The sequence below is a fragment of the Macaca mulatta genome, chromosome 20, assembly GCF_049350105.2.
Source record: "Macaca mulatta isolate MMU2019108-1 chromosome 20, T2T-MMU8v2.0, whole genome shotgun sequence".
Classification (NCBI taxonomy): Eukaryota; Metazoa; Chordata; class Mammalia; order Primates; family Cercopithecidae; genus Macaca; species Macaca mulatta.
The window spans coordinates 12,519,193-12,541,631 of NC_133425.1; the positions used below are offsets into that span (position 1 = coordinate 12,519,193).

At 50.9% G+C, this 22,439-nt stretch overlaps 1 protein-coding gene and 1 long non-coding RNA gene across 2 annotated transcripts in view; one reads left to right on the forward strand and one right to left on the reverse strand.

Moving 5' to 3' along the window:
• Positions 1 to 324: 324 nt before the first annotated feature.
• Positions 325 to 22,439, reverse strand: part of LOC711656 (uncharacterized) — a 153,994-nt gene continuing 131,879 nt past the window's right edge. Inside the window, exons 55-67 of the mRNA XM_077987269.1 lie at positions 21,862 to 22,030; positions 20,817 to 21,001; positions 20,510 to 20,602; positions 20,166 to 20,361; positions 18,810 to 18,994; positions 18,635 to 18,732; positions 15,357 to 15,538; positions 13,527 to 13,732; positions 13,220 to 13,394; positions 12,561 to 12,670; positions 12,257 to 12,373; positions 12,000 to 12,141; positions 325 to 1,006 (exon numbers count right to left, since the gene is read on the reverse strand). Of these exons, the coding sequence (XP_077843395.1) occupies positions 1,002 to 1,006; positions 12,000 to 12,141; positions 12,257 to 12,373; positions 12,561 to 12,670; positions 13,220 to 13,394; positions 13,527 to 13,732; positions 15,357 to 15,538; positions 18,635 to 18,732; positions 18,810 to 18,994; positions 20,166 to 20,361; positions 20,510 to 20,602; positions 20,817 to 21,001; positions 21,862 to 22,030 (1,863 nt within the window). The 3' untranslated portion in view covers positions 325 to 1,001. The remainder of the gene's footprint in view (positions 1,007 to 11,999; positions 12,142 to 12,256; positions 12,374 to 12,560; positions 12,671 to 13,219; positions 13,395 to 13,526; positions 13,733 to 15,356; positions 15,539 to 18,634; positions 18,733 to 18,809; positions 18,995 to 20,165; positions 20,362 to 20,509; positions 20,603 to 20,816; positions 21,002 to 21,861; positions 22,031 to 22,439) is intronic.
• LOC144338401 (uncharacterized) lies at positions 7,629 to 11,897 on the forward strand. The gene is made up of 3 exons (XR_013412481.1): positions 7,629 to 8,275; positions 10,068 to 10,116; positions 11,376 to 11,897. It is a non-coding gene; the product is annotated as an uncharacterized LOC144338401 (long non-coding RNA).

Here is a 22,439-nt window from a genome sequence, read left to right on the forward strand (position 1 = left end):
TCCCATTCACCCTGGAGTTCTTTCTTGTAAACTTCATCTGGCACCTGCTGCGCTGTGCAGGGATTCATTGCGGGGGGAGGGGAAAGGGAAGGGGGGGAGTAGGGCAGAGGTCAGGGATGGTCAAGTCTGGCCTTCAGCTTGCCTCAGTCCCCATGGCTGATGCCTTGCCCTTTACTCTGGAATCTGGACCCTACAAGCTCCTACCAAAGGCTCAGTGCAGAGAGGGCTCCAGGGCACCCCCTATCGGTGAGCAGATTCTATAGCCGCCCACACCTCCCCATCTCGAGTGGATGATCAGCCCCAGTAATCCAGAGACACATTCTTGGATTCTGCCAGCTTTATTTTTCAGTTGAAAACTCAAAGGAAAAAGTTATATCCCAAAAGAAAGTAAAAAACTTCCAATGCTGTAGCCTGGGGGCCTGACTGACTTCACAGGTACCCCTACCAAAGTGGAGGCCCTCCCCAGAGCCTCCTAAAGCATTCCGTCCCAGTGTGTCTACCCCAGAGAGAAAAGCTCCCTCCCTAGGCTTCTGATTAACGGGCTTGGGGCCATCAGTTCCCCTCAAGGAAGCTCCTGCCTCAGAAGACCCCTGGATCAGGCAGGGAAAACCAGTACCAAGCTGCTGAGGGCCTGGCTTCGTGTCCCCCACCACACAGTCAGTGTTCTGAAGCGGCTTCCCAGATGGCTGTTGAATAAGTGAGTAAATATCTTGGGCATGAACAGGGGCTACACTGTCTCCTGGTTTACAGTGGAGGTGTGGAGGAAGGGGGAGAATTACCCAGACCAGTGGGAGAGTTTCCCCCAGAAGTATTTTTGAGCCCAGTGGCAAAGAGCTCTTGTTTCCTGCGTTTGAAGCACGTGCAGTTCTGAGTTTCCCGGCATTCCATGCTGGTTATTCTCTCCCAGCCATGAATCTTGCCCTTGCCAAGGAACTGGAATTGGAGTACAAGGTGAAGGGGTTTGAAGTCTTTGGCAGCCTAATGCTGGCTTGGATGAAATCTCAAACTGTAAAGGAGAGAGAAGAGAAGTAAGACCAGGCTATGGGCCCTGGAGGAGAGGGGCCCCTGGCCCTCATTATTAATAGGACAACTCCCCATCTACTCCCATCCATCTCCCTCTCCCCTTTTTGTAAGAGCAGTGGGCATGGGTCAATGAGTCCCTATACCTGCAGGGCCTTTGCAGGCAGTGGTGCTAGGCCCAGCCTGCTGAGTTCCTTGGAAATTGAACAACCACCTGTGGAGGGCTCACTCTGTGTCAGGCTCTGCTGCCAGCACCCCGGACACAGAGAAGACCAAGACACGGTTCCTAGCCAAGGGGAGGGTGGAAGCTTAGCACACGATGATTTGAGAGCTCAGGATGCATCCAACCCACAGTGTGGGCTAAAGGGAGCTCACTATGTGGGTGAGATCTTCAGTACAGCATGCAGTGGAGGCTGTGACGCAGGGCTCCTGGCCCTAGAGGTGCTGCTCTGCTGTGTCACTGTCAAATGTGGTGGGCAAGGGCACAGACTGACACTCAGAGCTACCAGGTTAAGGAAGTGCCCTTCTATCCCTCATCTGCTAAGAGAACTGTTTAAAAGATGGGCTTTAATTTTTTTGAGATGGAGTCTCGCTCTGTCACCCAGGCTGGAGTACAGTGGCTCACTGCAACCTTTGCCTGCTGGGTTCAAGCAATTCTCCTGCCTCAGCCTCCTGAGTAGCACCTGCCACCACACCTGGCTAATTTTTATATTTTTAGTAGAGACGGGGTTGGGCCAGGCTGGTCTCAAACTTCTGACCTCAAGTGATCCGCCTGCCTTGGCCTCCCAAAGTGTTGGGATTACAGGAGCGAGCAACTGTGCCCAGCTTTTTATTTTTTTTCTGTCGCCGAGACTGGAGTGCAGAGGTACGATCTTAGCTCACTTCAACCTCTGCCTCCTGGGTTCAAGTGATTCTCCTGCCTCAGCCTCCCAAGTAGCTGGGATTACAGGCGTGTGCCACTATACCCGGTTAATTTTTATATTTTTAGTTGAGACGGGGGTTTCACCATGTTGGCCAGGCTGGTCTCGAACTCCTGACCTTGTGATCTGCCCGCCTCAGCCTCCCAAAGTGCTGGGATTACAGGTGTGAGCCACCTCACCTGGCCAGGAAGCACACTTCTATCCCTCATCTGCTAAGAGAACCGTTTAAAATATGGGGTTTAGGTGGCCTTTTCTGCCATCTCTTTCTACTACATTCTGGTTCTTTTTCAGATATATAATTTTCAGTAATTAGTCAATTAGCTGATTAGATAAATTAATTACTAAACTACACATTTAGTAATTAGTAATTTTAATAATTTCTAGTTCCCTGCTGAAATCTATAATCTGTGTCTAATAAGGCTACTATCTGAGTCCTGTGTGTCTGTGGCTATTGTCTGTCTGTGCTAGTTTTTACACTTAGAATTTTATCTCCTTATGTGTTTGGTTTTATAACTACGGTGTTCATATGTATAAGGTTTATCATCACATCACCACGCCTAGCACAGAGGTGCTCAATATACATTTCTAATGTAAAAAATGTTAAATGTGGTTAAATACATGTAAAATTCACCATAACCATTTTAAAGTACACAATTCAGTGTAAGTACATTCATATTTTTGTGCAACCAATCTCCGGAACTCACTAAATCCTGCCAAACTGAAACTTTATCCCCATTAAATAGCCCATTACTGCTCTCTCCCAGCTCCTGGCAGCCACCACTGTACTTTGTCTCTATGAAACTGGTTACTCTAGGTCCTTCAAATATGTTTTTGTGACTGGCTTGTTTCACTTTGTATAATGTCCTCAAGGTTCATCCATGTGGTAGCGTGTCAGAATTTCCTTCCTTTTTAAGGCTGAATCATAATTGACTGTATGGAGAGACCACATTTGTTTATCTGTCAGTGGACACTTGGATTGCTGCTGTCTCTTGGCCGTTGTGAATAATGCTGCTATGAACATCGGTGTATAAATGTGTGAGACCCTTTGAATTTTAGGGGATACATACCCAGAAGTAGAATTACTGGATTGTACAGTAATTCTTTGTTTTGAGACAGAGTCTCACTCTGTCACCCAGGCTGCAATGCAATGGTGCAATCTCGGCTCATTGCAACCCCCGCCTCCCGGGTTCAAGTGATTCTCATGCCTCAACCTCCCGAGTAGCTGGGATTACAGGCCCGCACCATCACGCTTGGCTAACTTTCGTATTGTTGTAGAGATGGGGTTTCACCATGGCCAGGCTGGTGTCAAACTCCTGGCCTCAAGTGATTCGCCTGCCCCAGCCTCCCAAAGTGCTGGGATTACAGGTGTGAGCCACTGCACCTGGCCGATTTTTAACTTTTTGGTGAATTGCCATACTGTTTTTTCTATTTATTCTCCCAGTAAGAGTACACAAGGGTTCCAACCGCTCAACATCCTTACACGTGTTATTTTCTGTATTGTTTACAGCCATCCTAATGGGTCTGAGGTGGCAGCTCCATGGAGGCTTTGTGTTTTTTTTTTTTTTTTTTTTTGAGACAGTCTTGCTCTGTCACCAAGGCTGGAGTGCAGTGGCAGGATCTCAGCTCACTGTAACCCCTGCCTCCTGAGTTCAAGCAATTCTCCTGCCCCAGCCTCTTGAGCAGCTGGGACTACAGGCGTACACCACCACTCCTGGCTAATTTTTGTGTTTTTGCTAGAGACGTGGTGTCACCATGTTGGCCAGGCTGGTCTCGAACTCCTGACCTCAAGTGATCTGTCCACCTTGGCCTCCAAAAGCGCTGGGATTATAGGCATGAGCTGCTGTGCCCAGCCTCTCCATGTGGTTTTGATTTGAGTTCCCCTAATAATTAGTGATGTTGAGCATCTTTTTACGTGCTTATTGCCCATTTGCATATCTTATTTGGAGAAATGTCTATTCAAGTCCTTTGTACATTTTTGAACTGGGTTGGGTTTCTGTTGTTACACTGTGAGAGTGATTTATGTATTCTAGATGGGAACTCCTTATCAGATACAATTTGCACATCTTTACTCCCATTCAGTATCCTTCGATGCAATCCAGTTTGTCTATTTTTCCTTTTGTTCATGTGCCTTTGGTGTCATATGTGTCATATCAAAGAAGTCATTGCCAAAAAGGAAGCCCTCCTACTGTGTTTTAAGAGTTATATAGTGGCCAGGCACAGTGGGTCACACCTGTAATCCCAGCACTTTGGGAGGCCAAGGCAGGTGGATCATGAGGTCAGGAGATCAAGACCATCCTGACTAACACGGTGAAACCCCGTCTCTACTAAAAAAATACAAAAAAAAATTAGCCAGGCGTGGTTGCGGGCACCTGTAGTCCCAGCTACTTAGGAGGCTGAGACAGGAGAATGGCGTGAACCAGGAAGCGGAGCTTGCAGTGAGCCGAGATCAAGCCACTGCACTGCAGCCTGGGCAAGTAAGCAAGACTCCGCCTCAAAAAAAAAAAAAAAAAAAAAGTTGTATAGTTTCAGCTCTTAAAGTTAGGTCTTTAATCCATTATTGAGCTTTTTTTTTTTTTTTTTCCAACATGGTATAAGGTAATGGTTTAACTTTGTTCTTTTGCATGTGGATATCTAGTTTTCCCAACGCCATTTGTTGACTGTCCTTTCCCCAATTCGATAGTCTTGGCATCCTTACTGAAATCACTTGACCATATGTGTAAGACTTTCTAGACTCTGTATTTCATTCCACTGGTCTATATGTGTGTCTTTATACCAGTACCACACTTTTGACCACTGTAGCTTTTAACAGATTTTGAAATTTGGAAGTATAATGTGTCCAACTTTGTTCTTTGTTTTCAAGATTGTTTTGGCCATTTGGGGTCCCTTGAAATTGCATATAAACTTTAGGATGGATTTTTCTATAATTGAAGAAAAAATGCCACTGGGATTGCGATAGCAATTACATGAAACCTGTAGATCACTTTGAGTAGTATTGACATCTTAACGATACTAAGTCTTATAATCCTTAAATACTAGATGCCTTTACATTTGTTGCACAACCAGTCTCTGGGACTCTACATCCTGCCAAAGTCTGCCTCCTGGTTAAGTTTATTCTTACTTTATTTTATTTGATGCTATTGTAAACGGACTTAAAAAAAAAAAAAAGATGGTGTCTCACTATGTTGCCCAGGCTGGAGTACAGTGGCTATTCACAGGCATAATCATCATCAAAACTGATAGCGTCGACCTCTGAGGCTCAAGCAATCCTCCTGCCTCAACCTCCCAAGTAGCTGAGACTGTAGGCATGCACCACCATGCCCAGCAGGAATTGTTTTCTTAATTTCCCTCTTGGATTGTTGACTGTTAGTGTGTAGAAATTGCAACCGACTTTTGTATGTTGATTTCGTAATCCTGAAACTTTGACGAATTATTAGTTCTAACTTTTTTTTTCATGCAGTCTTCAGGATTTTCGACAAAGAAGATCACATCTGTTAACAGATAATTTTACTGCCTCTGTTCCAATTTGGATGCCTTTTCTTTTTCTTTCTTTCTTAATAGCTCTGGCGAGGATTTCCAGCATTATGAAAGCAGGCATCATCGTTTTATTCCTCATCTTGGAAAACTTTCTTTCATCACCGAGTATGATGTTAGCTGAGGGTTGTTTATATGACCTTTATTATGCTGAGGTCATTTCTATTTCGAGTTTGTGTTTTTTAATCATGAAAAGGGTATTAAACTATGTTAAATGTTTTTTCTGCACTAACTGAAATAGTGATGTGTTTAACAGAATGAAGGAATGTGTTATCTTACATTGATTTTTATATGGTAACCATCTTTGCATTCCAGGAATAAATCTCACTTGATCATGGTATATAATCCTTTTTATGATGCTGTCAAATTCTCCTTATGAGTATTTTGTTGAGAAATTTTGCATCTGTATTTATGAGGGATATTACTTTATTTTCCTCTGGTTCTTTGTCTACCTTTGGTATCAGTAATGCTGGCCTCACAGAATGCGTTTGGAGGTATTCTTTCCTGAGTGTTTTGTAAGAATATGAGCAGGATTGGTGTTGATTGTTCAAATGTTTGGTAATTCACCAGTGAAGCCATCTGATCTTGTGCTTTTCTTTCTTGCCAAGTTTTTGGTCACTGATTCAATCTCCTTGGTAGTTATATATCTGTTTTTCTATTTTCTATTTATTTCTGCTCTAACTTTTATTATTTCCTTCTCCTATCTTTGGGTTTAGGCTGTTCTTTTTCTAATAACTTAAAGTAGAAGGTTAGGTTGTTGGTTTGAGAGCTTTTCCTTTTTCTTTGAGAGAGGGTCTTGCCATATTGCCCAAGCTCGTCTAAAACTCCTGGGTTCAAGCAATCTCCTGGCCTCGACCTTCCAAGTAGCTGGGATTATAGAACAGTGTCACTGTGCCTGGCTGCTGCTGCTTTTTTTTTTTTTTTGTGGGTGAGGCGGGAGGTAGAGTCTAGCTGTGTCACCCAGGCTGGAGTGCAGTGGCACAATCTCAGCTTACTGCAACCTCTGGCTCCCGGGTTCAAGTGATTCTCCTGCCTCAGCCTCCCAAGTAGCTGGGATTACAGGCACCTGCCACCACGCCCAGCTACATTTTATATTTTTAGTAGAGATGAGGTTTCACCATGTTAGCCAGGCTGGTCTCAAACTCCTGACCTCAGGTCATTTGCCCACCTCGCCCTCTCAGAGTGCTGGGATTACAGGTGGAGGCACTGTGCTCAGCTGGCTTCTTTTTTAATGTAAGTGTGTACAGCTACAAATTTCCCTCATAGCACTGCTTTTGCTGCCTCCCGTAAGATGTGATGTTTTGTCTCAAGATACTTTCTAATTTTCCTTTTTTTCCTTTGATCCACTGGTTTTGTAGTATGTTGTTTACTTCCCACATATTTGTGGATATTTCAGTTTTCCTTCTATTATGATTTCAGTCATTTAAAATGTATTAAATCTTGCTTTGAAGCCTAACATACAATCTTTCCCCAAGAACATTCCATGTGTACTTTTGAAGAATGTGTATTCTGCTGCTGGGTGAAGTTATCTGTGTGGTAGGTCCAACTGGTGTATAGTATTATTCACGTACTTTGTTTCCTTCTTGATCTTCTGTCTGGATGTTTTATCCATTATTGAAAGTGAGGTAGGCCGGGCGCGGTGGCTCAAGTCTGTAATCCCAGCACTTTGGGAGGCGGATCACAAGGTCAGGAGATCGAGACCATCCTGGCGAACCCGGTGAAACCCCATCTCTACTAAAAAATACAAAAAAAAACTAGCCGGGCGAGGTGGCGGGCGCCTGTAGTCCCAGCTACTCGGGAGGCTGAGGCAGGAGAATGGCGTGAACCCGGGAGGCGGAGCTTGCAGTGAGCTGAGATCTGGCCACTGCACTCCAGCCTGGGCGACAGAGCTAGACTCCGTCTCAAAAAAAAAAAAAACAAAAAAAAAACCAAAAAAAAAAACAAAGTGAGGTATTGGGCTGGGTGCAGTGTCTCAGGCCTGTAATCCAAGCACTTTAGGAGGCCAAGATGGGTGGATCCCTTGAGGTCAGGAGTTCGAGACCAGCCTGGCCAACATGGTGAAACCCTGTCTCTACTAAAAATAGCCGGGGCTACTCAGAGGCACAAGAATCACTTGAACCCAGGAGGTGGAGGTTGCAGTGAGCCATTATCATGCCACTGCACTCCAGCCTGGGCAAGAGTGAGATTCCATCTCAAAAAAATAAAAAAAGTGAAGTGAAGTCTCCTACCATTATCATAGAACTATCTATTTCTGCTTTCATTCTACAGTGTTTGCGTCAGTGTTTGCTTCATATATTTAGGAGCTCTGAGGTGCGTTGCATGTACATTTATAACTGGTGAATTGACTGTTATCGTTATCTCTTATAACGGCTTTTGACCTTAGGTCAATTTTGTCTGATATTAGTATAGCTGCTACTCCTCTTTTTTCATCCTTTCACTTTCAATCTATGTGTAAGTCTCTTAGTCTTTTGATTGTGGAATTCATTTGTATTTTTAAAGATTATCGTTCTGACGCAACTTACTAACCTGGTGACTGTGTCATGAGGCCCACAGCCAAGGACTGCGGTGAGCAGTTGCTGTGGGAGGACGCCAGCACGCTACTTATGGGACTTCCCGATGGAGAAGCACTTCCTGGTGCCACGCCGTTCATTGTTTTCTGCATGGCTTATGGTTTGCTTTCTCTCTCATTTCGTCCCTTTGTGTTTAATTGATTTTTTTTTATTGTGATACACTTAGAATTCCTTCTCATTTCCTTTTATGTACATTCTGTAGATATTTTGTCATTACCAAGGGGATTACATGAAGCATCCTGAAGTTATAGCAATCCATTTTAAACTAGTAAGTACGATCACATACAAATACCCTACTCTTTGACAGCTCTGCCTCCCTCCTACCTTGTTGATGTCACACATTGTATCTATTTTTAGAGACAGGGTCTCACGCTGTCACTCAGGTTGGAGTGCAGTGGCATTATCATAGCTCAGTGTAACCTCAAATCCCTGGACTCAAGCAATCCTCCTGAGTAGCTGAGACTACAGGTGCATGCCACCATGCCTAATTTTTTTCACTTACATATTTAACAGATTTATAGTTATAAATCTTTTAAATGCAATAACAGATATGAATCAAAATTACAATACAGGTCTTGATATGTGGCCTCAAATTTCCACCTAGCTTTTTTTTTTTTTTTTTGACTTGAAGGACTCCCTTTAGCATTTCTTGCATAATGAACTCCCTCAGCTTTTGTTTATCTAAGAATGTCTTAATTTCTCTGGTTGGGCACGAGGCAGGCAGATCACGAAGTCAGGAGTTTGAGACCAGCCTGGCCAACATGGTGAAACCTCGTCTCTACTAAAAATACAAAAATTAGCCGGGCATGGTGGCGTGCACCTGTAAGCCCAGCTGCCTGGGAGGCTGCACCACTGCACTCCAGCGTGAAGGACAGAGCAAGATCCTGTCTCAAAAAAAAAAAGAATAAAAAGCATCTTAATTTCTTTTTCTTATAAGAGTTCATAATATGTCTTTATTTTGTAACTTACAATCACCTTTTAATTTGTCCTCCAAAAGTTAATTATAATTGGTGACTGCTTTTCTTAGATACTTCTCTGGTGTCCAAGAAAGGGGAATAATTTAGCCCTTGATTTAAAAACCCCTAAGGGAGTGAGAGGACCTTAACTGCAGATACTATTCCATTGTGATGCTTTGGCTGTAAGTCTTCTCTGTTGTCCTCCCCAGATGTTTTGTTGATGGCTGAAGTAGCCGACAGTTTTGTATTTACACGGTCAAAACAGCGAGCGCTTCTGCTTGATTCACAGATTCTCCGAGGTTCCCGTGCAGCCATACCACCTCCTGTCTTGGCACTTCATAGTTGTCTCATTGAGTCCAAGGCTGCCTCCTGAGGGTCTAGTTGGTAGACCATGAAGTTGATTCCTGCCTTAAGCCTAGCTCTGCCAGCAGTTGTCCTATATTCTCACCAGTCAGATTTTTGGTACTGGAATGGTGCTTTTTATAGTACACTCATAAGTGGATGCTGAAATCACAACCTGGCTATTTGGATGTCCAACCAATGCTTTATGCTGCTGAGTCCTTGGCACTCACCACCCCGTGCCGGAACTCACTGGAGCTCACATGTGTGGTGCTACCTTGTTTCTCTGTGAGTTTTTGTTTGTTGAGACAAGGTCTCAATCTGTCACACAGGCAGGAGTGTGAGCATTGGTCACGGCAGCCTTGACCTCATGGGTTCAAGCCATCTCACCTCAGCCTCCCAAAGTGCTGGGAGTAAAAGAGTGAGCCACCACACTTGGCCTACTTTTGAGCTTTGAGTTTTTTTTTTTTTTGAGACGGAGTCTTGCTCTGTAGCCCGGGCTGGAGTGCAGTGGCCGGATCTCAGCTCACTGCAAGCTCCGCCTCCCGGGTTCAAGTGATTCTCATGCCTCAGCCTCCCAAGTAGCTGGGACTACAGGCGCCCGCCACCTCGCCCGGCTAGTTTTTTGTATTTTTAGTAGAGACGGGGTTTCACGGTGTTAGCCAGGATGGTCTCGATCTCCTGACCTCGTGATCCGCCCGTCTCGGCCTCCCAAAGTGCTGGGATTACAGGCTTGAGCCACCGCGCCCGGCCTGAGTTCTTTATATATTCTAGAGATGAGTCCTTGGTCTGATAGGTGGTTTGTAAACATTTTTCCAAATCTGTAGCTTATCTTTCTATCTTCTTAGTAGAGTCTTTCAGACAGCAAAAATATGATCTCTCTTGCAAATACTCTGCCTCTGTGGCAGGCAAGCAGCTACAGACTACATAAATGAATGTCAGTGGATCCCTTGAGTAAGTGTCATTCGTGGTAAACGTATCTCTAGACAGATCAGTGCTGAGAGGCTATTTCATTCTTAAATAATAGTTGAGCAGGGTATACACACTAACCTCATGCTTATTTTCTCTTATTCCACTGTTTCCTGCTGTTGCTGGTGGGAGATGGATTATCAACATGTTCTTCCTTCTTTCCACTCTCTTCAGTAGCTTTTAGGACCTTTGTTTTTTCCTGCAATTTTGTTCTGATGGGTCTTGGTATGGATGCATTTACTGTATTGGGGATTGTGCCTCCTGACTCTAAAGGATCCTGTGTCTGTTTTCCTGCTGGAATTTTTTTTTTTTTTGAGACGGAGTCTTGCTCTGTTGTTCAGGCTGGAGCACAGTGGTGCAATCTCAGCTCACTGCAACCTCCACCTCCTGGGTTCAAGTGATTCTCCTGCCTCAGCCTCCTGACTAGCTGGGATTACAAGAGCACACCACCACACCCGGCTAATTTTTGTATTCTTAGTAGAGACGGGGGTTTCACCATGTTGGCCAGGCTAGTCTCAAACTCCTGACCTCAAGCGATCTGCCCATCTCGGCCCCCCAAAGTGCTGGGATTACAGGCATGAGCCACCGTACCCGGCATTTCTTTTAGACATGTTGGATCCTCTTATTTCATCCTCCCTTTGTCATATTTTCCAATTCATTAATTTTCTCTTCTGCCGTTAAGGTTTTAAATGTCTGAACGGCAGCCACTAATTCTGGCATCTGAAGCTCTTGGAAGTCTACTCGTGTTGTTGTCACTGACTTCTATGCCCTTTTATTGGGACTTTGGCTGTGGGAATCACGCAGCACCGGATGAAGGAGCTCTCAGCACGTGGGATCTCGTGCTATCTCAAGGTAGCTAGTGATAGAACTGAATTAGAGGGACACCCTGGTAGTAGGGACAATGGTCAGAGAAGTCATCCGCTGTGTTGATGATGGTTGTGGTATGAGAGCAGAGGGAAAACAGGGCTGAGTATTTACCCTAAATAGTGGTATACATTCAAATCCCTCAAGAGGCTAGGCACCATGACTCATGCCTGTCATTCCAGCACTTTGGGAGGCTGAGGCAGGAGAATCGCTTGAACCTGGGAGGTGGAAGTTGCAGTGAGCCGAGATTGCACCACGGCACTCCAGCCTGGGTGACAGAGTGAGACTGTCCCAAAAAAGAAAAAGCCCTACTGGCAAATTTTCAAGAGGTGACTTTATGTGGCTCTCTGGACACTTAGCTTAGTAGGGGATACGGAATCCATTTACACTGATAGAAGGAGCACCTGAGGCTGGGTGGTTCATAAATAAGAGAGGTAATAGGCTCACAATTCTACAAGCTGTAAAAGCACGGCTCCAGCATTTGCTGGGCTTCTGGGAGGCCTCAGGAAGCTTACAGTCATGGCAGGAGGAGAGAGTACAAACACAGAAAGGAGGTGCCAGGGCCTTTTTAAACAACCTACTCTGATGTGAACTAATAGAGCAAGAATTCACTGTTCACCAAACGGAGGGCACTAGGGCCATCCATGAGGCATGCACTCCCACACATCCAAACTGTCAGGCAGCATGTGGCAGTCGCTGGGGCTCCCTTTCTTAAACGTTTTGACTCCTAGCTCCTTGAATGACAATTATTTGTCCTCCCTGGTGAGAGAAAGGGACTGGTTTTCCCTCTGGGCTGGGGGGCAGAGTGCCAGATGGCTGGGGCAGCTTACCACACTGCGGAGGAGGGGCCAGGGGCACAAAGCCCCGGGCACACAGGTGGATGTAGGCGGCCACCAGGTTGCAGGCAGGCTGGAGCTCCCGGGTGCCGCAGGCGTCCTGCACACACAGGCTGAGGAATGGTGTAGGGTCTACCTGAAATCAGAGGCACCCAGTCACTGTCCACACCCTGGGGAGTGGCAAGAAGGAAGGGCCTAGGCTAGATCAGGGAAAGGGCCTTCTGCACCCCATGGGCCAGGCTTACACTCACCACCCAGAAGCAGTTCCTCAAACTGGAGTGGGGGTCCTCGAAGAAGGCCCGGCAGGTGGGGCTCTGTTTGCGGCAGGCATGCTGAGTCTTCTCAGTGGCTCTGCAGTCACCACCCACCTGGCAGGACAGACACAAGACTCAGGCCTCCTGCTGGACCATGTGGCTCCCCAACATACACTGGCCTCAGCAGGAGACTTCCCCCAACCCTGGGCCTACGAAGTCCTCTGCAGAGCCATCAGGCCGCCTGCCTCTCCCAGGACACTGCAGAGAGCAGCCCTCAAGAACCTCAGGTGCACCCACTCACCTGCCAGGCCAGGCTGAGCTCCTCCAGGCTGCGGGCCACAGAGCCGTCTGGCAACATCAGCTCATTGCCTGCTTCATTGTCATTGGTGCCTAGAAGACCAGCAGATATGCCTGTGGGGAGGAGGGAAGCTGAGGTGGCGGTAAGAGCCTGTGATCCTCCCGCAGCCACAGCCCTGCTGCCTTGGGACCTGTGTGTGAGATGAGCCGAGGCACACAGGAGCAGTAGAATCCCACCACCTCCACACTGGACTCCTGGAGCCCAGGCCCTGGCTCGAAACCCTCATCAGAGGAGGAAGAGAAAGCGCAGGGGCTCAGGACAGCATGTGTACACCCCTATCCCCTCCCCATGTCCTCAGCTCGAGTGGCTGAAATCCAGGCCCTTTGTGCTCCTTGGCAGAGGGAACACGGAAGGGCCAACTCCACACTGGAGCTGCGTGTCCCAGGGACGGGGCAGAAAGCTCTGGGCCTCTGTGCGGTCATCTGGATACGGGGTCAATAGCATAAGGCTAGACGAGTGAGGGCACACACGCTGCCATGCTAGAGACGAGGCTGGCAGAGGCTCTGCATGCACAGTTGCTGCCTGTCGCCCTGGAAGCTTAAACTGGTACATCCCAGAGAGACCTTTGTAGGTGGGGCCAACCTGCTGGGGCCCAGACCCACCATGGTGCCAGAGGCCCAGAGTCAGGCTGCAGAGGCCGGTGGGCACGTCACAGGAGACAGAGACCCCGTCCTCACTGGCCAGCTCAATCCTGGGGACGTTCCTCCTTGTCGTAGGATGCAGCTTGAGGTCCGGACAGCTCTCCCCCGGCACAGAGGAGTTGTACAGTCTGTAGGCCTGTGGGCCAGAGGGGACTGGGCAGGAAATCTGACCCACAGCCAGGTGACAAACTTGAAAGTACCATCCCCCTCAGGCGACCTGCCATGGGCACAGGTCTCCAGGGGAGGCTGCCGTGCCTCTCCAGCTCACCTGCAGACTGGGGTAGAAGACGAGGGTCATGTGGTTTAGCTCCATGGACAGGGCCGTGAGCCCCGAGCCTGTCCGACTCAGTGTCAGCGAAAATGTGTTGTGAGCAAAGTCCTGGGCCAGGAGGATGCTGCCGCACTGGGCGCTGAGGTCCCATACCTGGCCATCGAAGGTCACCACGTGCTGGGCCCCGGCTACCAGGGCATGATCTGGGGAGGAAAAGCCCAAAGGCAGTGTGAGTGAGGCCAGCTCCACTCACCCACTGCAGTGGGAGCCCAGCGCCTGCCAGGCACCCCGATACCTAGAGCCTTGGCTTAGCCTGCCCTGAGGCCAGGATTCCCCCTCCCCTGCTGGAGTCAGAGGTCCAGGGATTCCTCCACCGGCTTCAAGGTGGCTTAGAGCTGAAGGTCTACGGGCAATTCAGCCCTAAAGACGAATGGAGTCCTGAGACCCGCTACAAAAATACTGTGCTAAGTAAAAAAGCCTGGCTCAAATGCCACATAGGTTTTGCTTGTATTTACATAAAATGTCTAGAGCAGGCATAGCCATGGACACAGAAGGCAGATTGGTAGCTGCAGGGTTTCAGTTTAGGCTGATGCATGCACAACTCTGAATAAACTAGAAGCCACTGAATCGTACACTTAAAATTCACACATCGGCCAGGCACGGTGGTGCTAAGCCATCCCAGCACTTTGAGGGGCTGAGGCAGGAGGATCACTTGAGCCCAGAAGGTCCAGGCTACAGTGAGCTGAGATCGCGCCACTGCACTCTAGCCACAACAACAGAGTGAGACCTAGTCTCGAAAAAAAATTGCACAGATCATACAAGTCATCCATTTAATCTCAATGAAGCTGCTGCGGGTGGGAGAAAAAACACTGTCAGTGGATGACCAACGGGTACCCCAAACACGAGACTAGTATCCTGCAGACCTACCCTCTTCAGGGTAGGGAAGAGATGGCCTGAGAAGGAGGTCTGACCGGCCCAGCCAGTGAGCTGTGGCTTGGATGGGGGTGCCCGTGCCCGTGGTCAGGAAGCACCATCTATGGTGCAAAGCCAGGCACCTGTTGGCAAGTCCCAGCATCCTGAGGGAGACACTACCAGCCCCATGGTCAGCTGTCAGAACTGAGGGGCACAGAGGAGCCCACAGTCACACACATGGAATTTGAAGACCAGGCTGTTTTCTACAACACCAATGCGCTGCTTAGACATGACTGCGCTCATGCTTCTTGGGAGCCCTGGGCGTTGGTGTGAGTCCCACACACATAAACCACTCCTTGCCAAGCCTAGGTACCCTGGTTCCCCCAAGGACATGAGGGGCTCCCCCTGCATCAAGAACAGTAGATGCCCATAACCCCTATGAGCGAGCCACGTTGTTACCTGCATCTCACAGTGGAGGAAACAGTGTCCCATAGAGGTTAGACTCGCCTGGCCACACAGCAAGCCTGAGCCACACACAGGCTCCCCAGGGGTCCAGAGCCAGGGCTGGTCCCAGCACAGCCCTTGGCTGCAGGTCACTTCTGACCAGCAAGTCTGAAGTCAGTCAGTTTTCTTCTAGCTGGAACTGGAGGGCTGCCCTCTTCTCCGGCAGCGCCCACAGCGAGGGAGCTGGCCTAAAGTCCTAAACTGCCCTCCTCACCCCTCTGCAGGGCCAGGCCTTATATTCTGGACAAAAGCAGGATGTGGAGCCTCAGCCCTAGTCCCATGGGACCTTGGGAAGTCCAGTAAGCTCTGGACCTGGTACTGTGATGCCACCAGCCTATGGAGGCTTCCCTGTGCCCACGGGGCAGGGGACTCCCCAGGGAGGAGGGCAGCACAGCCCAGGGCAGGACTTACACTCCCAGGGGCCCTCCAGCAGGCGGCGTCTGAGCCGGTAGTACTCGGCCAGCACGTTGGCCCCAGACAGCTCTCGGAGCGGCCGCAGCAGCTTCTCCACCAGGTAGCTGGTCACCTGGGCCACATCCAGGGGCTCGTCCCCCGCAGGCAGCAGTGGCAGTGTCACCACCACTGAGCGATTTCTGGAGGGAACGCAGAGGACAAGTCACTGTGCCTGCCCGAGCCTTGCTTCCCTTGGCTGCAGAGGGGAGCTCCCAGGTCTGCAGGAAGAGCTTTGCAGTGGAGAGCATGGGGGTGCCTCCCAGGAAGGGGCTGTGCTTGTCTTGGGAAATCCCATCATGAGGTGGAGGAGGACAGAGGCCAGTATGACAGCACAGGTGGTGGATGATGCCGGGGACAGAAACAAGCTGCCCCATTTTTGAGGACACAGATGTCCGATGCCATGGCTGCTCTGCCCCCGGGTCTTGGGCAGCATGGGCTTATGTGTGGGGACACTGAGGACAGGAGCTGGAAGGTCTAGGAAATTTTTTTTTTTTTTTTTTAAGACAGAATCTCATTCTGTCACCCAGGCTGGAGTGTAGTGGCACGATCTTGACTCACTGCAACCTCTGCCTCCCGGGTTTAAGTGATTCTCCTGCCTCAGCCTCCCAAGTAGATGAGACTACAGGCACCCACCGCCACGCCCGGCTAATTTTTGTATTTTTAGCAGAGTTGGAGTTTCACCACATTGGCCAGGCTGGTCTTGAACTCCTGACCTCAAGTGATCTGCCCACCTCGACCTCCCAAAGTGCTAGGATTACAGGTGTGAGCCACTGTGCCTGGCCAACAGGTCTAGGAAATTTCTACAGTTAGGAGAGGACGGGAACTTTCTCAGGATCTAGAGTAGGGATCAAGCCTGTGAGATTTGGATGATCAGGGAGATCTCAGCTCACGTGGGGGTATACTGGGAATAGAAACATTGCATAGCCTGTTGCTGATGGGCCGGTGGAAGGGCGCAGGGGCAGGCAGCCTCATTTGCCTACTTCTAGGAAGCCCAGAGGCTCTGCAGCTGGGGGCAGGAAATAGCCTCAGCCCCCTCCCTGCCACTTGAATCCATTTTCTGGCACCCCCACCTAGCAGTGACTGGATCCCACTCACCAGGTAGGTGAGCAACCAGGCAGGTCATTCTTCAGCCAAGCCACAGCCCCACCCTGGGAGCTCTTCCCTTCATCAGCCTCCATTCTGACGCAAGAGGGCAGGAGCAGCAATCTGTATTACATGGAGCCCCTTCCCCATGAGGTGGGTTTAGTCCCTATTTTATGGCTGGGGAAACAAGCACAGAGAGCTGATGCAGAAGAATCCTAATTAGAAGCAAAGCTGGATTCCAGATGCTCTACGAGGCCACCAGCATGGAAGAAGGGAGCTGCCTGCCTGCCTGGAGCCGGGTTCCTAGTGAGTCTCGTGCCTGTGAGGGGAAAGGATACTGGGTCCCCAGGTCCCTGCTCTAAACTGGGCTCCCCACATCTATCCACTACCCCTGTGTCCTCAACACGGGGGCCAAAGGGGTCTTTTAAAGTGAAAGGGTGATCACATCCTTCCTAGGTCAGAGCAGAAGCTAGAGACCACTCAAGCCTCCCCCAGAGTCTTGGGATCTCCCAGTCATATCCATTCTCCCTTGCAGGCATTCTGCTCCAGCCCTGCCAGCTTGATATTCAAATAGACCAGGCCAGGCCTGGTGGCTTATGCCTGTAATCCCAGCACTTTGAGAGGCCAAGTCACTTGAATCCGGGAATCTGAGACCAGCCTAATATGGTGAAACCCCGTCTCTACTAAAAATACAAAAATTAGCTGGGCATGGTGGCAAATGCTTGTAATCCCAGCTACTTGGGAGGCTAAGGCGGGAGAATGACTTGAACTTGGGAGGCAGAGATTGCAGTGAGCTGAGATCACACCATTGCACTCCAGCCTGGGCAACAGAGAACGAGACTCCATCTCAGAAACAGGCTGGCTGGGCGTGGTGGCTCACGCCTGTAATCCCAGCACTTTGGGAGGCCGAGGTGGGCAGATTATGAGGTCAGGAGATCGAGACCATCCTGGCTAACAAGGTGAAACGCTGTCTCTACTAAAAATACAAAAATTAGCCGGGCGTGGTGGTGGGGTGCCTGTAGTCCCAGCTACTTGGGAGGCTGAGGCAGGAGAATGGCGTGAACCTGGGAGGCAGAGCTTGCAGTGAGCTGAAATCACGCCACTGCACTCCAGCTTGGGTGATAGAGCGAGACTCTGTCTCAAAACAAAACAAAAAACAGGCCAGGCACATCCATCTCCCAGGCCTTTGTGCAGTGGTGACCCCCCCCGGAGTGCTCTTCCCACGCTGGCCCTGTGGCTCTTGCTGAAACTCTACCTTTTCAAAGCCAGCCATGGCCACACCGTTTCTTAGGATCTGCCCCCCATCTCACCGATGTTCTTTCTCTAGCATTTGCCACCTGATGTATAGCTCAGGGGTGGTAAGTGGTGACCAGTGGGCCCCGGCCTGTGGCTGGCTTCTGCACAGCCCGCAAGTAAGAAGGGTTTTTATGTGCTTAAAAGATTAGTCCAAAACAGGCCAGGTGCGGTGGCTCATGCCTGTAATCCCAACATTTGGGAGGCCAAGGCGGGTGGATCACCTAAGGTCAGAAGTTTGAGACCAGCATGACCAACATGGCAAAACCCTGTCTTTACTAAAAATACAAAAAATTAGCTGGGTGTGATGGCACATGCACCTGTAGTCCCAGTGCCTGCTACTAGGGAGGCTGAGGCAGGAGAATGACTTGAACTCAGGAAGCAGAGGTTGCAGTGAGCCAAGATTGTGCCACTGTATCCCAGCCTGGACAACAAGAGCAAAACTCCATCTCAAAAAAAAAAAGAATTTACAAAACAAAAAGCAAGGAAAAGTGATAGACCCGAATGGCCTGCTTAAGATGCGACTCTCAGGCCCTCTGCAGGGAACTGTGCAAGGCCTGGTGTAGATGACTTCCTTGTGCTTCGTGTCTGGGTAAAAGTGAGTTTCCTGAAGGCAGGGTTGGCCTCAGCCATTGTGCTCTCTGTAGCTCCTAAAATCCTGCCTGCCCTGGGCCGGTGCTCACAAGCTATCTATGGAGTGAGGAAGAAAGCCGAGCTTCCTCATCTGTAAAAGGAGGACGGAAGAAGCCTCTGGGCAGGGCGGTCACAGGAATCTGTGAGTGTAGAGTGTCAAAGCATTCAGCACTACACCTGGTATATGGCAGGGGCGCAGCATACGCCACTCTCAAAGCCCAAGTTACCTGGCCGAGAAGCTGTACAGGTCCAGTAGGGGTTTGCAGAGCCTCTTCAGTGCTCGTGAGAACGTGGCCTCAGCCCAGGACAGCATCTGGTGGGCGGCCTGGAGAGGGAGGGGACAGTGAGAGCTGGCTCAGGCGTCCTCACCTGCCAGCGTGCCCCATCCTTGCTCCCACTCACCAGCTCCAGGGTTCCTTTCACTGCCCCCAGGGCCACCGTGATGGGCCTTGGACCCCCATTGCCTGGCATCCCGGGCACCCAGGCCTGCAGCCACCGCATGGCCTCTTCTGCCCGCTCCCGCCACACCTCCTCCAGGGGCTGCAGTGTCACCTCCAGGTAGGCGTCCTTCAGTGTGGCCAGGGGCCCTGCAAGAGGCAGCCACCACCCACCGTGAGGCCTCAGGGCAGGTCAGAGAACCAGACAGCGCAGGCCTCGAGGGGATAGGGCCTGTTCCTGGGATGAAGTTAGGAGGAGCCGGGGGAACAGGAATAGAGCAGTGGGCACTGGAGATTGCAGGAGAGTTCTCACGGCAGGCCTGAGCCTTCTCTGCAAGGCCTGCTGATAAGGTTGTCTAGGAACTTGGATTGGGGGAGGGTTCCCACCAATCCTAGAGTTGATAGGAGGCTGCCTGCATCTGAACTGTTTGTACAACGTGGTTTATGCTGGACCCTGCTTGCCTCCTAGGAGTCTGCCAATTTGGTCCGTGCCAAGTAGCACCTGCCAGTGTGGCCACCCCCAGTAAAAACCCTGGGTGCTGAGTCTCCCAGGAGCTGCTCTGGTGATAGCTGGGACAGCTACATGCATCCTGTGTGAAGGTGCAGGACTGGGAGAGGACACTGGGCACTGGCCCTGGTTCTCCCTAGACTCCGCCCCAGCCCCCGTCCCTGTGTTGACCCTCCTGCATCCCCTCACTATAATAAAACACAGCCATGAATAGCACTGTGAGGAGTCCTGGGGCACTCCCCCCAATTCACTGCCCTGGGGGCGGCCACAGGAACACTCTGGGACAGCAGGGAGGATGGGGAGGTAACATTCAACAGCCAGTCAGAGGGATGTCCACCCTGGCACTGGGCAGGGCCTTGGGGGCTCTGCTGTGCTGGGCATTAGCCTGGATGGCGGAAAGGCCAGAGGTTCCCAGTCCTGCCAGGAGGCCACTTGGAGCAGCAGCTGTGAGTCTTTAACAGCCACATGGCCACACTGAGCTCATCGTGGAACCAGAAAGATGCTGTGGCAGTGAGCTTCACAGAAACAAGGCCGTATACTCAAAGCAGGCGGTAGACTGAAAAACCTAGACAGCAGGCGTAAGGGATATGAGTTTGGAGACCCTGTAAGAATGACACAGCAGACCAAGAAAAAACGAAGGCTGTAGAGCTGTAAGAAATAAGGCAGGGGGCTAAACACAGCTGGGCTGCAGGCCCACGGGAAGCGAGGCCACCTTTCTGACTGAAGCAGTGGCGCAGGCCAATGTGAGCGCTTGGGGCCCTGGGCGGGGCATTAATTTCCACACGGGGTTGAGCCCTCCCCTCCCGCACTCACATTCCAGCTCATCCCGCAGCTGCTCCAGCCCCACCTGCAGCCACTCCAGGTAAAGAGGCAGGTGCTGGGTCAGTACCTGGCTCCAGGCCCACAAAGTGTCTACCGCCCAACCACTGGCCTGCACAGCCTCCCGCCCCGCCTGGGACAGCTGCAGAAGGAGGCCTGCCACACCATCCAGGGTGCCTGCCGGCTGCACCTGGGCAGGGAAACCGAGGCAGAATCAGGGTGAGGTCCAGGGCAGAGAGAGCCCCAGACCCTCCCGCCTGGTGAGTGGGTGCTACAAGCCAGGCCAGAGGGGGAGCTCTCCACCCTGGGCCCCCACCCTCCCCTCCTGTGCTACCCACCAATTGCTGGAACCTTCTCACAGAGGCACCCAAGCCTTGAATCTTCTCTTCCAGTTGGGCTTGCACCTGGGAGCCAACTGCTGCGATCCTGGACTGTGAGGACAGAGGAAGAGGCTGGGGCCTTGTAGGAATGAAGTAGACACAAGGTTCTTGGTGCCAGCGGCAGGTGTGGGCCTCACCATGGGGTCGTCTGCCCTGGTTTCTGGGCACTGCTGGACCCCAAGGGCTCAGGGCTCCTGGCACAGGGGCCTCTGCCCAGGGAGAGAATGGTAACCCCTTCCCTGTGTCCCAGCCCAGACCTTCTTACCTCCACATGGCCCAGCAGGGCCCCCTGACAGCCATGCGCAGCCAGCAGGAGGCTCTGGTTGGCAGCCTGCAGGGTCAGGCGTCCCAGCGGCTGGAAGGGCTGCCTGCCATCCCGGAACAGGACCTCCGCCTCAGCTGTCCGCCCACGGGCACATGCCCGCAGCACCACACTCTCCTCTCTGCCCCCTGGAGCCAGAAAGGGACCTGCTGGTGCCCCCACCATGTCTCTCGTGGCCTACTCCTCCTCCACCGCTTTCCGTAGCTCCCTACTGCCCCAGGCCAAGCCTCAAGGCCCTGGGATTTGAGAACCTTGAGCTGCACCAACTAAATCAACTTCCTGAGCGACCTGAAGCCCCCTCTTCTGTCTCCTTCCCCGACATGGCAGTCAGGGATGCCCTGAAGTCTTAAATTGGGTTTCCTGAGTTTTTTTTGAGACACCAAGGCAGGAGTACAGTGACAGGATCCCAGCTCACTCCCAGCAGCTGGGATAGGAACCCATCACCCCCACCCCACCCCACCAGGTTTTTGTTTTTGTTTGCTCTGTCGCCCAGGCTGGAGTGCAGTGCCACGCTCTCAATCTTGGCTCATTGCAAGCTCTGCCTCCTGGTTTCACGCCATTCTCCTGCCTCAGCCTCCCAAGTAGCTGGGACTACAGGCGCCACCACCACGCCCGGCTAGTTTTTTGTGTTTTTAGTAGAGACAGGGTTTCACCGTGTTAGCCAGGATGGTCTTGATCTCCTGACCTCGTGATCCTCCTGCCTTGGCCTCCTAAAGTGCTGGGATTACAGGCGTGAGCCACCGCGCCCGGCCGACCCCCCCACTTTTTTTTAAGTAGAGACAGGGTCTCACTGTGTTGCCCAGGCTGGTCCTGAATTCCTGAGCTCAAGCAATTCTCTCATCTCGGCCTCCCAAAGTCCTAGGATTACAGGTATGAGCCCCGCACCCAGCCCTGACTTCTGAGATCTTAATGCCCAGACCCCTGTCCTTTCTTGAGCCAACAGGGGCTGTAGCCCAGCTAGCTGAGCTGGGACCCAGCCACCACTCACCCTCCTCATGCGCCACAGAGGCCTGGAGACAGGTTGGGGCCCGGAACACAGACAATCTCACTTTCTCCTCTCTGTTGTCCACATTTCCCTCCAGTCGGACCAGGCTTTGAGAAGCCGAGGTGGAGACACGGCCCAGTAGGCCAACCCACTGAGCCTTGGAGCCACGAAGCTGGGAGGGGTACAGCAGAGGCCTGAGTGCAGTCTGACCCAGGCCCTGTCCCTGGTCTCTCCCCTGCCCACTCCAAGCTCAGGAAGGGGCTGGCTAGGGAGGCTGTGGTTGGACCTGTAGGGAACTGAGGGAAGGCACAATACCCATGCTGGATCTCCAGGGTACCAGGTTCCCTAAGCCATATCCCTACCTAAGGCTCCCAGTGCCCCATTACAGAAAGCACTTATGAGTATACTCAGGGCCGGGCGCAAGGGCTCACTCCTGTAATCCCAGCACTTTAGGAGGCCAAAGTTGGTGGATCGCTTGAGCCCAGGCGTTTCAGACCAGCCTGGGCCACAAGGCAAAAACCCTGCCTCTACCAAAAATATAAAACTCGGCCAGTCTCATAACAAATCATTTTTAAAACACC